Raw genomic sequence first — 12,454 nt, forward strand, 5'->3', positions numbered from 1 at the left:
TTTTTTTGGGGGGGGGGGCAGTTTCCCCTTTGAAACCTATTGAAAGCTTTTGTGAGGGAGTGAAGGTGCTCACCCAGGCCCTCACCCTGGTATCAGGCCTTTGTGTGGGACAGTCACCAGCGCGAATTGGGTCCCTTTAGGGGGAAATGGGGTCCTTGCGAGCGGTGAGGATTGCGTCGCGTTGCCCCATCAGGGCTTTCCACAAGCCCGACCCCTATTTCGAGCCCGTTGTATAAGACCGAAACCAGCCGAATTCGACCCAAATCCTGAAGGTGTGCGCCGTGCCAGGCTGAAACGAAGTGAAAAAGCCGAACAAGTCGGGGGTTTGTCCCGAATGGATGCGTTTTGCGTGCAGCCAGCACCTCGCCGCCCTTCCTCCCGGCCCCTGGAGGGCAGGATCCGTGCCGGAGGCGGTTCCTAGCACCAAAACCCGCCGTTTTCCCCCCAAATGTTTGAAGGCGTGTATCATTCCAGGGTTTTAAAAAAAACCCTGTAAAACAACCCCAAATTCCGGGGTTTGATCCGGAGCGGAAGCCTCGTACCTCGGGTGCCGGCACCCTGCAGCGCTTCCTCCCGGCTCCCGAGGGGCAGGATCGGTGCCGGAGGCGGTTCCTAGGAGCCGGCAGCGCCGCTTTCCCCGTCCCCGGTCCCCGCCGGTAGCGCGGCCGCTGCGCCGGGCCCGGAGCCGCTGGGCCGGGGCTGGCGGCGGCGCTCCCGGGATGGCCCGGCGGGGAGCGTGGGGGCTGTGGGCAGCGCTGGGCTGCGGGCTGTGCCTGCTGGCGGCCGGGCAGCAGCAGGCGGGCGGCGGGCAGCCGTGGAGGCAGCTGATCCAGTGGGAGAACAACGGCCGCGTTTACAGCCTGCTGAACAGCGGCGCCGAGTACGTACCGGCGGGGCAGGAGAGACCCGGGGGGAACCGGTTGCTGCTGGCGGGAGCGGTGACCGGCGGAGCGGGCAGCGTCCGGAGGCAGGCACCGGCCGCACCGCCGCGCCCGGGCTCCGAGACGGTTCGGGGGCAGACGCGGCACCCGTTCGGCTTCGGGCAGGTGCCCGACAATTGGCGTGAGGGACCGGTGGGCGACAGCACCGCTTCGCAGCGGGCCCGGCCTGCTGGCCGCTCCCGCCAGCCTTCCTCCTCATCCTCATCCTCATCCTTCGCCTTCGCCTCCGCCGGGCAGCCCGCGTACCCCCAGTTCCCCTTCGCCCCTCAGTACGAGCCCTACGAGGCCCCCCGGGTGTACGACGAGGCGTACACCTATTACCGCAGCACCGGCACCGGCGGGGCGGCCGTGGCTTCGGCGGCGGCCGGCGCCAGCGTGGTGTACCCCTTCCAACCCCGGCAACGCTACGAGGACTACGGGGAGGAGCAGAGCCCCTATAGAGCCCAGGGGTACTACCCGGCGGCCGAACGCCCCTACGTGCCCGCCGCCCCGCAGCCGGTCGATGGGCTGGACCGCCGCTATTCCCATAGCCTGTACCACGATGCGGGCGGCTCGCCGGAGCAGGGCAGCCCGGACTCGTACGGCAACCAGCAACCCGGTGGGCACGGCATCGCGTCGGTGGATAACCTCCAGCCCCCCCCCGGGGCCGGGTACGGGGTGCAGTACCCACCCTATGAGCCGCAGCCACCGTTCCGGGCGCTGGAGCCTTATGGGGTTCCTCGGCCCGAGCCCTACCTGCCTGCCAGGAACCCCGAGATTCCACAAGCCGTCCCCGACAGCCAAGCCCGGGTCAGCGTGGGAAGCGTCTACAGGCCCAGCCATGGTGGACGGGGTGAGTTTAGGGGGGCCCTGGGGTGGGTGGCAGCTCCCCGGGGTGGGATGATGCTCTGGGGCACCTAAGGGAGAAGGTATCCCTGAGGGCAGAGCCTTCTGCATCTACAGCTGGTGCCAGCTGCTCCACAAGGATGCTCTCTATGGGGGCAAATGTGGCCCAGGGCCCACCGTGGGACTGTTGGGGATTCTACATATTTTGGGAATGACGTTTGAGGTGGTCAAAAACCAGGGAGGAAGGGGAAGGGGTGCGAAGGAGCAAGTCCTGGTGGGGCTTGGGGTGGGTCTATGCCATGTTCCAGGTCGTCCCATCTTCATGGGGTGGGTCTGTGCTGTGGGATGGGGGAGACACTGGTTGTGGTGTGGGTTTGTGCTGTGTCCGGGCCGCCCTGTGTCCCAGGCCATCCTGCCTCCTGGGGGGCTATATGCCATGTCCCGGGTCATCCTGTATCTGTGGGGTGGCTGGGTGACATGTATTGGAGGAACCCCATGTTCCTGGAGTAGGACAGTGTGTCCTGGGTCATGCTGTGCATGCTCACTTCCCAGGTGAGTCTGTGCTGCCTTGCCTGGAGCCGATTGTCCCTATGGATGCATCGGGCTGCAGCAAGGGACCAGGGTCACAGCAGGGACACCATCATTTCATGTCCTACTGACCCTGATGAAATCCTGTGGCTTTTGGCTGAGCCTTGCCCAGAGCGGTTTTTGCTCCATGGTGGAACTGGAAGCAAAGCTGGAGGGGATGAGGAGCAGCAGCCTGGGGAATCTGTTCCTGGCTGTCCCTTGGGAAACCCATCTCAGCTGGAGCCTCTGACCCGTCTGACCCCATGACCCAGCCAGCCCCATCCCTGCTTTCTGAGAAAACCCCATTCCCGAGGGGAAGCGTTTGTCCCAGCCCTGCCCCGTTGCATGCGAGTGAGCAAACACAGTGAGAGCAGCCGGGTCAGTGCGAGGTCCGGCCGGCCCCGCCGCAGCCGTGTGGGAAAAGAGCTTGGGATCAGGGTTTGTGAGGAGGGGATCTTCCTCTGGATCTCTGAATCTCTGCCTGCACCGCTGGGAGCAGCTGCTCCTGCAGGGTGAGGAACATGGGGGTGAGGGATGGGAGGATGATGGATGCAGGGGCAATGGACGCAGGGATGAGGGATGCTGGCAGTCCCATGTCTCTAGGGATGGCTGCCCTGCAGATGACCCGAGGCGACAGAGGGAAATGGGAAGATGCCTGCCAAGCTTAGCATCTTCCTCTTGGCAAAGGCTGTGTCCTTCAAGGATCCTTGGAAGCTGGGAGAGGAGGTGATGGTGCTGGGGCTCTGCCCAGGGTTTCAGGGTGGACAACCCTCATTGTTGGCCATCAATGGGACACTGACCTCTCAGTGCAGGACCCCCCCACCTCCTTCTTCCTAAAGGAATAAAGAAGGGAATACAGAGCATCCAAGCAACCCAGGGAGACGAGTCCCTGGGACCACCCCACTGCCTGGCCTCTCCTCGGGGTCACCTGCTGCTCTGTGCAGCCAAACACTGTCACCTCCTTGGGGGCCATCAGAACCCCTCCGCCGCAGGGCCACCCTGCAGGCAGGCTCCTTAATTGGGCTAAACACTTTATAAAGCCGAATCAGATGGTAATTATGCGCCTTAAGATGTTTAAGAGCCTCCTAATCCCAGCCGGCTCCGCCAGGAATGTGCGGCATTCCTGGCCTCTCGCTGGGGCACCTGGGGGGTTAATTAAGCAATTAGATCCCACCGGCTTTTATGAGGCTTTTATTTGGGCTGGTGGGAGCATGGTGGGTCCCTCCATCCAACCCAGCCCATGAAGACTTCTTGGAAGAGGAGAGGGAAGGAAAGGGGAGGAAGTATAGGGAAAAGGGAAGGGGGAAGGGAAAAAGGATGGAGAAGGATGAAGGATATAACTTCCAACCCTAAACCTATAGATGGCCAGGTCATGGTGGAGGTGGGAGAGGAGCATCTCCCATGGCTCCATCAACGGAGGGGGATAAATGCATCAGACCAGGCTTTTGCAAGGAGATGGGGACACCAAAAGTCTTCACGTGTCCTGCTCATGGCCGCTGCAGAGGAACCCCAAGGTCACCCAGGTCTTGCTCAGGGGCAGAATCATCTCATACAAAGGAGGCCTTGGGTGGTGAAGGCGAAGTCCACGTGGCATCTAAGCCATGGGGGCAGGTAGCCCACCCCTCCTTGTGTTGTTCAGCCACGGTGCTGGTTCCCACTGGTGCTCCCCATTCTCAACCGACCCCCAGGAGGCATCTCCAGGGGCTTCCTCACCCCACCCTGGACCCCTGTCCTCTGCTTTCCTCTGTCTCCAGCAGGTTTCCCACCTTGCCCTCATGCAAATAGGTCACCTGGGGTTGGTTCTTGAATGGGAAGGTTTTGGGAAACCCCATGGGGTGAGGGGGATTTTGGTACCCACTAAGCTTGAGTCGTGGTGGCGCCTGAAGATGCTGCCGCCCATGGATGAGGCACCTGGGCCAGGAGGTGGCAATCTGGCTGGGAAAGTCTCCCTTTTGTGAGCTTGGGAATGGGTTTGGGTTGGGGTTTCTTGCTGTCTTCAGGCATTTAGCAACCACTGTGGATCCTGAGAAGATTCAGTGGGGATGGGATGGGATCGAATGAAGAGCAGTGTCAGGAGGTGCTGAAAGAGGGATGCTGTAGGGATGGGATGAGATGGGATGGGATAGAATGGGATGGGATGGGATGCGATGAAATGAGATGGAATGAAGAGAGGTGTCAGGAAGTGCTGGAGGAGGGATGCTATGGTGATGGGATGGAATGGGATGGGATGTGATGGGATGGGGTGGGATGGGATGAAGAGGAGTGTTAGGAAGTGCTGGAGGAGGGATGCTGTGGGGATGGGATGGAATGGGATGGGATGGGATGGGATGGGGTGGGATGGGATGGGATGAGATGGAATGAAGAGGGGTGTCAGGAAGTGCTGGAGGAGGGATGCTATGGTGATGGGATGGAATGGGATGGGATGTGATGGGGTGGGATGGGATGGGATGAGATGGAATGAAGAGGGGTGTCAGGAAGTGCTGGAGGAGGGATGCTATGGTGATGGGATGGAATGGGATGGGATGTGATGGGGTGGGATGGGATGGGATGAGATGGAATGAAGAGGGTGTCAGGAAGTGCTGGAGGAGGGATGCTGTGGGGATGGGATGAAGGGGTGCACCTCAGTCACTCGGTGTGTCCCCACATCCCCATCCCTACTGCTCACAGCTCTCCCTTTGGTGTTCCCTCCATTCCCAGGGCAGGGAGCCAGCCCTGCCAGGCACAGGGAGGGAAGCAGCCTCCCTCTCGGAAAACTGCTGGAGCTGGGATTTCCGGGCTGAGCCGGGCACACCTGCACAAACAGCATCGGGGAGCGGGCCTGCCTCGCTTTATTATTGCACTTTCCGTGGGGAATGGGAAGGAAATCTCCTCTGGCAGCTCCCGGGGGCAGCTGAGGGCCGGAGGAGGAAAACCAAACACCTCCTTGCTGTGGTTGTCCCATTGCGGAGGCAACCACGGCGGGCAGGAGATGCCAAAGTGCTGGCTCAGCAAAAAGCCTCAGGATGGGGACGCTTTGGTGCCCGTGTTGTGACAAGGGGACGTTTGCAGGGAGTTGAGGCCGGGTCCTGCCTAAGTGGTTTGACCCTTCTCTGAGGCGAAAACCAGGCCTGAGACCCTACAATAACAACGGGGCCGTGCAGGGCGAGCTCCACGGCGGGGGAAACTCCAGCTTCCCATTGGGAAAGGAGTCGGGTTTCTCTCTGGAGCGTCCAAGGACTTATTCTAAACACCAGCGGGGAGGAAAAGCTGGTTTATAAACGATGGCAAATGTTCCTCCCGCAAGCAGGACGGGGCCAGGGCTCTTTCCCATCACTTTTGTTAGGATTCATGGTTTTAAGGATAGGGGGGGAAGCTTTTCCAAGCTCTCCCGGTTTCCCCCTGGTGTGTGCAGCCCCCCCCGAGTATTACATCAGCAGCGATGACCAAGCAAGCGGGGCAGGAAACGAGCTCCAATGGAGTGACGTGATCCCTCGAGGGAAGGCAGGCCAAGAAACAAGGAGGCATTGTTCTTTTAGCCCGTGGAAAAAGAGGGAGAAAAGGGGAGGAAAAGGGGAAAGAAAGGGGAAAAGGGAAGTTGTCTGGGTGTAAACAGAGAAGCTGGTGTGACTAGAGCCCCCCAGTCCCTTGCAAGGGGATGGGGACATGGATAAGTATGATGAGGGGTGAGGATGGAGATGGGGATGCAGAAGGTGATGAGGAACAGGGGTGAGGATGAGAATGGGGATGGCTGGAGGAGTGAGGATGATGTTGGGAATAGGGATGAAGATAGAGATAAGGATGGTGAAGGGTTGAGGATGGGGATGCAGAAGAGGATGAGGATAAGGGCCAGGATGGGGATGAGCATGATGATAGGGATGAAGATGGGGATGGGGATGAGGATGGGGATAGAGAAGGGGATGAGGGCTGAGGGTGAGGATGGGGTGGGGATGGAGAAGGGCATGAGCGGTGAGGATGTGGATAGCGATGAGGGTGGGGATGGAGAAGGGGATGAGGGGTGAGAATGGGGATTAGGGTGAACACGGTGATGCAGAAAGGGATGAGAATGAGGACAAGAATGGGAATGGAGATTAGAGCAGGGATGAGGATGGGACAGGCTGTCAGGCTTGCAGGAAGGAGGGATGCTCATGCTAAGCAGAGGTTGCTATGGAGCAGGGCTTGGCTTTGCAGAGGTCTGTGAGGAGAGAAACTGAGGCTCGGAGCACCTGGGAGCATCCCCACCCTTTTCCTCCATCCTGGTCCCTCTTGAGGGGCTGATTCCAGCTGCTTTCCAGGTTGGAGGCTGTGAAGGAGCCTTTGGGGTGCGAAAGGGGGTTGTTGGGCTCTGTAATGCTTTTGGAAAGTGAGGCAGCCCCGGCCTGTCCCTGTGGATGTGGCTGTGTGTCCGCAGGTCATTTGGGGAGGTTCCTTTGGGAATTACAGGAGAGGAAGGACAATGGTGTGGGAGGGGAAGAGAGGGGTGGCTGGAGTTAGCAGAGCCCTCACTTTCATCCTTATTTTGGGGTGAAACCCAAGAAACAGGGCAGGAAATAGGGACCCACATTTCCGGGGGGAGGGGTGGGGATCATGTCATCCCCTGTCCCTGCTGCCATAAGGGTGGGAGCTGGGGGGCTCGGGGGGACCCCAATAACCCTTTGCAGGCAGCCAGGGCCGGGTGGAATCCCTTCCAGGAGGCTGGGTTGAGCAATCCCGCTGCAGGAAAATGGAGGATTGGGATTTGCCAGCGGGAGCCAGGGGGGAGAGGAGGGGAAGGGAGGATCCGTAGCTTGGAATTGAAACAGCATGGGGGTGGCCATGGGCCGGGGCCGGCTGCTTCCAGAGGGGGCTGCTGCATCCCCAAGGGCTGTTCCCATCTTCCTGCAGGTCTCCCCGACTTGGTGCCAGATCCCAACTACGTGCAAGCATCCACCTACGTGCAGAGAGCTCACCTGTACTCACTGCGCTGCGCTGCCGAGGAGAAGTGTCTGGCCAGGTAGGAGCAGCCATGGGGCCAGGGGGACAGGGGGGGACAGAGCCGGGACAGGGGGGGACAGAGCAGGGACATGGGGGGGGACAGAGACGGGACATGGGGGGACAGAGCCGGGACAGGGGGGGACAGAGCAGGGAGTTGGGGTAAGGGGGGAGCTGAAGAGGAAAGATGTGAGGGTGCCTGAGGGATGTGTTGATGGGGAGGAGGATGGAGGATGGAGGAGAGGGGAAGGGAGATAGGGAAAAGGAAGGGGAAAGAGAAGAAGGATGAAGGAAAAGGATGGAGGAGAGAAGGGATGGGGAAAGGGAAGGATGGGGAACAGGAAAGGGGGAAGGGAGGGGAAGGAGCAGGAAGGGGAAGGATGGAGGAGAGAAGGAAAAAAATAGGGAAGAGGGAAGGGAAGAAGAAGGAGGGGAAAGGGGAAGGATGGAGCAGAAAAGGAAAAAAATAGGGAAGAGGAAAGGGGAAAGGAAAAGGGAAGGGAAGGATAGAAAGGAGGGAAGGGGAAAGAGAAGAGGAAAGGAAAGGGAAAGAGAAGGGAAACGGAAAGGGAATGGAAAGGGAAGGATAGAAAAGAAGGAGTGGGAAAGGGGAGAGAAGAACAGGGAAAAGGAGAGGGAAGAGGAATGGGGAGGAAGACGGAGAAGGAAAGGGGAAAGAAGAGGAAAGAAGAAAGGAGAAGGGAAGGGGACGAAGGATGAAGGAGAGAAGGAAAGAGGGAAGGGGAAAGCGAAGAGCTAAGGGAAGCCTGATGCAAAGCACAGAGCAAAGGAGGCCAAAGGGAGGTGTCCGGGGGGTGCTGCAGGGCCAGGACCTTCTCTCCCCTCCTTCTTCATCCCTAATTCCCTTTCCCATGGAGGGTTTTCCTGCTCAGGGGCACTGGGGCTCTCCTGCTCCCCAGGGCAGGGGGGGGACAGAGGCACTGACCCCGCTGTGTCCCCAGCACTGCCTACACCCCGGAAACCACCGACTACGACGTGCGGGTGCTGCTGAGGTTTCCCCAGCGCGTGAAGAACCAGGGCACGGCCGACTTCCTGCCCAGCCGGCCCCGGCACAGCTGGGAATGGCACAGCTGCCACCAGTGAGTGTCCCCAGGCCCCTCTGCCCATCCCGGTTGGGAGGATGCCCAAAGGGCATTTTGCCCCTTGTGTGGCTTTGCCTTGAGGTCTCTGGGGTGAGGGGGGTGTCACCTAATTCACTTCTTTAGCCCTAAAGTCGCCGGGGTCCTGCAATTAATAAGAATGATGGAATCATCAAATGGTGTGGGTTGAAGGGATCTTAAAGCTGATCCAGATCCAACCCCTTCCACTGGAGCAGCTTGCTCCAAGCCCCTGTGTCCAACCTGGCCTTGAACACTGCCAGGGATGGGGCAGCCACAGCTTCTCTGGGCACTGCTGTTCCCATTGAAAGCTGGTGTGGAGCCAGGATTGATGGTGACCCCCTCAAAATCACATGTGGGGAGGGAGGGGATGATGCCATTTGGGGAGTGGTGTCACTCTGTCTGTCCCTCCTTCTCCCTCCCCAGGCACTACCACAGCATGGATGAGTTCAGCCACTACGACCTGCTGGATGCCACCACGGGCAGGAAGGTGGCTGAGGGCCACAAGGCCAGCTTCTGCCTGGAGGACACGACCTGTGACTTCGGCAACCTGAAGCGTTACGCCTGCACAGCCCACACCCAGGTTCATTGCGGGGATGCTCAAGGAGCACCTTGGGGTGTCATTCCCCCTCCCCAGCACACCCTGAACCCCCCTTTTGTCCCTGCAGGGCTTGAGCCCGGGGTGCTACGACACCTACAACGCTGACATCGACTGCCAGTGGATCGATATCACCGATGTGCAGCCGGGGAATTACGTCCTAAAGGTGGATGGGGTTGTGGGGGGGAGACTTTTAGGGGCAAACAATACCCATTTGGGGTCACTTTGGGATCTCCTCAACCAAGGGTTGCTCAGGCATTGGAACAGGCTCCCAGTGCAATGATGGAGATACCCTCCCTGCAAGTGTCCATGTAGATGAGGCCCTCAGTGCCATAGGTTGGCTGCGCTGGGAATGGTTGTCCTGGATGAGCTTAAAGGGCTTTTCCAACCTGGTTGACTATGATTCTGCAGTCAGGTTTGGGACCGCGCACCTATTTTGGTGCCGTCCCCTTCACATGGGTTTAGGTGCTTCTCACCCCCACTCTCACTACGTTTTACAGTGTTTTGCTTTCCCTTTCCCCCGCTTTTAGGTTCAAGTGAACCCCAAATACATCGTCCTGGAGTCGGACTTCACCAACAACGTGGTGAGGTGCAACATCCACTACACCGGGCGCTACGTCTCCACGACAAACTGCAAGATTTCCCAGTAAGGCCGTGCCCGTTTGTCCTCTCTCCATCTGTCCTTCTCTGCTCTCTTAGCCTTCAACCCACCCCCAGGTATAGGGCTCAGATCCCTTTTTCCTCCCTTTCATCCAGTTTTTCTCCTTCAGCAGCAAAAAGAAACCGCATTTGGCGAGTGGAGGAGCTGGGGGTTGGTGTCTCACTCCCTATACATTGCATTTCCTGGTTATTCCAGGGAAGAAGGAAGATAACTTTTAGGAAGATAACTTTTAAGAGACTCCCCCCCCCCCCCCCTTCTGCCTTTAAAATAGCATTTTAAAATCTTTTCCTAAATGCATTCCCCAAATCCTGGATTATTTTTCTTCTTTCCCTTCTGTCTCCTTCCAGATCTTGATGGGAGCAGGGCCGGAGGGACCTCAGCTGCCCCCACCTCTGTCCCCCTCTCGACACAGTGCCTGAGCTGGCTCCTCTGTCCCACCAGAGACCATCAGCAGCTCCTCGAGACCCCTCCAGAAAGAGAGAAATCCCCCCCCCCCCCCTTCATGTTAAAAGGAGGGGAAGCAAGAACGAGTATTTGAAATAGGTTTTTATACTTAACTTTTCCTTAATCTTTTGGGTTTTATCCCGTTTCCTAAGGGAAACCAATGCTGGAATAAAGGCAGGGGCCCATAAATACTGTATAAAGGACGTAAATCGCATATTAGCAATAGAAAGCTCTGTAGTCTTTAACCCCTTTGGCATCTTTTTATGGGGGGGGGGTGTCTCCGGTGATGCCACCTCCTTGGGAGGGGAGGAGACAAGCCTGGATTTGGAGGTGCTGCCCGGGCAGGGATGCTCTGGTTGCTTCTGGGACCAAAGGTGCTGGGAATCGCGTTACCTTAATGGGGGGCTCGCTCAGTCTGTCTGGAACCAGGGATGGAGTCCTTGAGATGACTGGAAACCATGGGGTGTTCTTTTTATGATTATTATTGATATTTTTATTATTTTCACGAGCTTTAAAACCAGAACTCATTAAAACACGTTGCTTTTAAGAGCTTGGCGTTTAACTGAGGGCACAGTGGCTCACTGATGGATGTCCCCAACACAAAGCGGATGGGGAGCCCTCCCAAGGGAAAGCTGTTGCCTTCTTCACAGGGGCCTTTATTTAACCCTGGGTGCTGGGGAGCACAGGGCACATCGGATGGGGGGGTGGGAAGGATGTGCTCAAGACACCCTGAGCGCTCCTCGCTGCCCTGGCTGGGGTCGGAGACACGGTCACCTTCTTGGTGACATCCGTTATGCTTTGGGAGCCACAGCCTTGACATAAGATCCTGCACACATCCCCCCTTAACCCCCCCCTTCCTCCTGTCCCTCCAACCCCTGTCTCTCCATCTTCTGCTCCCCCCATCGCCCCCATTCGCAGCAGCGAGACCGGTGACTGCTGTACCCCGGAAGGCCCAGCCTGGAGGACTTCGTTGGCGGACCCTGGCTCTGGGGATTTCAGCCTCCCTGGCACGGAGGCGGAGCGAGGAGCCGGCAGCCGCCGCCCCGAGGCAGGGTGAGGGGCGCGGGGAGCCCGAGGGGTTGGACCGGAACCCCCGGGACCCTCAGACGGCCCCAGCGCCACGGCGGGATCTCGGCCCCGGCGGTTGCTCTGTACACACCGTACGTGTGCTCATGGAACACCGCCGCAGCCCCGGCCCGGCCCCGCAGCACCATCGCCTCCCCTGCGGCTCCGGCACCGCTTGGGACCCACCCCCGGGCCCCGCTCGGCTCTGCCCCGCATCCGCGCCCCGCGACACCGCCGCTCCCGGCCCGCGGGGCGGCAGCACCGGCACCGGCAACTCCGCCAATCAGGGCCCGCCCCTTGCGCGCCCTGTACATCGCCGCCCAATCCGGGCCCGTCCTTTCGATCCAGCCCCGCCCCGGTGGCGCGCAGGCCCCGGTGGCAGCGCCGCCGCTCCTGGAAGCGCGGGTGCCCCTCTCCAGGAGAGCTCCGGGCCGGAGGGGCCCCGGCCGCACGGGGTCGCCGCCTCCTGAGGCACTTCCGGGCCCTGGGGGCTTGAACGGGCACCGGGACCGGCCCCGCTGCAGAGCGCCCGCTCCCGGTCCGCGAGGCGGCAGCACCACCACCACTGCCAGGCCCCGCGGCCGCCACTCTGGTCTGGGACAGCCCTCACCGCGCCCAGCCAATCCCAGGCCCGCCTTCTGCACTGCACCCAATCGCGCCCTGCCTCTTCAATCCGGTCCCGCCCCTTCTGTCAGCGCTTAACCCAGTTCCCGGCCCGGCCGAGCCCGCCCTTCTCCGCTCGGTCCAGTCCAGCCGCGCCGCTCCTATTCCCCATAGGCCCCGATCCCGCCGCTCCGCGGAGCCTCAGGGGTAGCGGTCCCGCTGCCGTAGGCCCTTGGGGCGCGTGTTGGGCCCCGGGGAGGGCGAGCGGGCGCTCTGTAGCGGGGCTGCTCCCGGTGCCCATTCAGGTCCCCACAGAGCCGGGGCCGCAATGGAGTGCGGGGACGGAGCATCCGCGCCTCCGGGAGGGGCGGGGCTGGATCGAAAGGACGAGCCCGGATTGGGCGGCGATGTACAGGGCGCGCAAGGGGCGGGCCCTGATTGGCGGAGTTGCCGGTGCCGGTGCTGCCGCCCCGCGGGCCGGGAGCGGCGGTGTCGCGGGGCGCGGATGCGGGGCAGGGCCGAGCGGGGCCCGGGGGTGGGTCCCAAGCGGTGCCGGAGCCGGAGCCGCAGGGGAGGCGATGGTGCTGCGGGGCCGGGCTGGGGCTGCGGGCGGTAACGAGGCCGCTGCTGCGGCGGTGTTCCATGATTACACGTACGGTGTGTACAGAACAACCGCCGGCGGCAG

At 60.4% G+C, this 12,454-nt stretch overlaps 1 protein-coding gene across 1 annotated transcript; it reads left to right on the forward strand.

Moving 5' to 3' along the window:
- The first annotated feature begins 524 nt into the window (after positions 1-524).
- LOXL1 (lysyl oxidase like 1) lies at positions 525-10,346 on the forward strand. The gene is made up of 7 exons (XM_061349964.1): positions 525-1,773; positions 7,194-7,302; positions 8,243-8,380; positions 8,825-8,981; positions 9,067-9,162; positions 9,527-9,642; positions 10,005-10,346. Exons 1-7 carry the CDS (start codon positions 720-722, stop codon positions 10,009-10,011), a joined length of 1,677 nt encoding a protein of 558 aa, XP_061205948.1. The 5' UTR covers positions 525-719; the 3' UTR covers positions 10,012-10,346.
- Positions 10,347-12,454: the final 2,108 nt, after the last annotated feature.

This window comes from Neopsephotus bourkii, unplaced genomic scaffold (assembly GCF_033783945.1).
Source record: "Neopsephotus bourkii isolate Nb327-2 ecotype Australia unplaced genomic scaffold, CSIRO-AGI_Nbou_v1 NB_463, whole genome shotgun sequence".
NCBI lineage: Eukaryota > Metazoa > Chordata > Aves > Psittaciformes > Psittacidae > Neopsephotus > Neopsephotus bourkii.

Excerpts from the sequence above, each read along its gene's own strand:
- LOXL1 (XM_061349964.1), top strand. The coding sequence starts at position 720 with ATGGCCCGGCGGGGAGCGTGGGGGCTGTGGGCAGCGCTGGGCTGCGGG. Across the intron at positions 8,982-9,066 it reads CCTGCACAGCCCACACCCAG|GGCTTGAGCCCGGGGTGCTA; the intron begins GTTCATTGCGGG and ends TTGTCCCTGCAG. Across the intron at positions 9,163-9,526 it reads CGGGGAATTACGTCCTAAAG|GTTCAAGTGAACCCCAAATA; the intron begins GTGGATGGGGTT and ends CCCCGCTTTTAG.